The following is a 1,179-nucleotide window of genomic DNA, read 5'->3' on the forward strand; positions in this document are numbered from 1 at the left end:
GAATTAAAATAAGATTTCCAATAGTCTCAGGAACAACATCCACTTCTGAAGTAGGAAAGTACATGATGTACTTACAAGTACCTAAACACATATAAACAGTTTAATTAACAATTATGACAACAATACTCAGTTACTCACTAATATCATCCAGTATAGGTTGTCCCAGTGATACATTAGTACTCATTGTACACAATACATTAGCAAATGTATGTAAACTGTTGGGATCAGTTTGAACAGCTTCTTTGACAGCAGTTAATAGAGCCTCACGTTGATTAGGAATAGAGGGACTAGCTGACACCACTCTACTAACTGCTTCTTGTGCTAACATACGTTCACCATAAAGTAACCAAGCAATGCTAACAGAATCACAAAGAGACTGAGACAGGACAGTATGACAATTATTAAAAATATTAATAAGAATATCTTGTTCTATGATAGAAAAACAAATATTATAATTACATAGAGCTACGATTCACTCACTTAACTTCTCAGCTACAGCAGTTTCATTCATGGATCGTAGAGCATCTGACAGTGAGTCCAAGTTGGCTCCTCCTCTACTGTCAACATTATCAGCTCTACCTAACCATTGGGAGAGGCACTCTGTCATACACCTAGATATATCATGAGGATGATTCTTTTCTATGACGTCCAGTGTCCTCTTTAGTAGTCCTAGTCTCAGTCCAAGCTCATACCATTTTGTTTCTGGAAAGCCACATCTCTTCAATAAATCAAGAACATCAATCAAGTGTCCAACTTTGATTGCAGAACCTAATAGAAAAATGACTGTAGTGGATCTAAAAACACCAATGAATACCTAAGCAAGATTGACTAGTAGCCATAATTCCATTTAAATCAGTAAACCCTGTCCTGAGATACTCTGCTCAGTTTGCTCACGATTTAGGGGTGGCCATAGATATGGGGTGGCACTCAGAAGAGAGGCGGGGCCAGAAAGATTAAAAAGGTGGGGCTGGATCTGCAATTCTGCAAAAATCGAGGCAAGATCTACACATTCTACTCTACATTCAATAATGTTACTTTGGGGTGATTCAGTGAACATGGTGAAATGTTGAACTGAATCAACTAAGAACTGACAGAACATGACCCAGGAACTGATTTATGACTCTAAACCACAATATCGAGTGTCGTGACAATTATTTTTTACAATCTTGACTAGAAACT

General features: G+C 37.5%; 1 protein-coding gene across 1 annotated transcript; it reads right to left on the reverse strand.

The window, feature by feature from the left end:
* Positions 1–472: 472 nt before the first annotated feature.
* LOC109582363 (uncharacterized) lies at positions 473–942 on the reverse strand. Its single transcript, XM_019997033.1, has 2 exons — positions 815–942; positions 473–768 (listed from the first exon to the last, which is right to left on the reverse strand). The coding sequence occupies exons 1-2, from the start codon at positions 837–839 to the stop codon at positions 473–475; spliced, it is 321 nt and encodes a 106-aa protein (XP_019852592.1). The 5' UTR covers positions 840–942.
* Between the last annotated feature and the right edge of the window lie 237 nt (positions 943–1,179).

Source organism: Amphimedon queenslandica, unplaced genomic scaffold (assembly GCF_000090795.2).
Source record: "Amphimedon queenslandica unplaced genomic scaffold, v1.1 AMPQUscaffold_13387, whole genome shotgun sequence".
Taxonomy (NCBI): domain Eukaryota; kingdom Metazoa; phylum Porifera; class Demospongiae; order Haplosclerida; family Niphatidae; genus Amphimedon; species Amphimedon queenslandica.

Coding starts and splice junctions, on each gene's coding strand:
- LOC109582363 (XM_019997033.1), bottom strand. CDS start 839: ATGGCTACTAGTCAATCTTGCTTAG. Junction 769..814: donor TACTAGTCAATCTTGCTTAG/GTATTCATTGGT, acceptor TTTTTCTATTAG/GTTCTGCAATCAAAGTTGGA.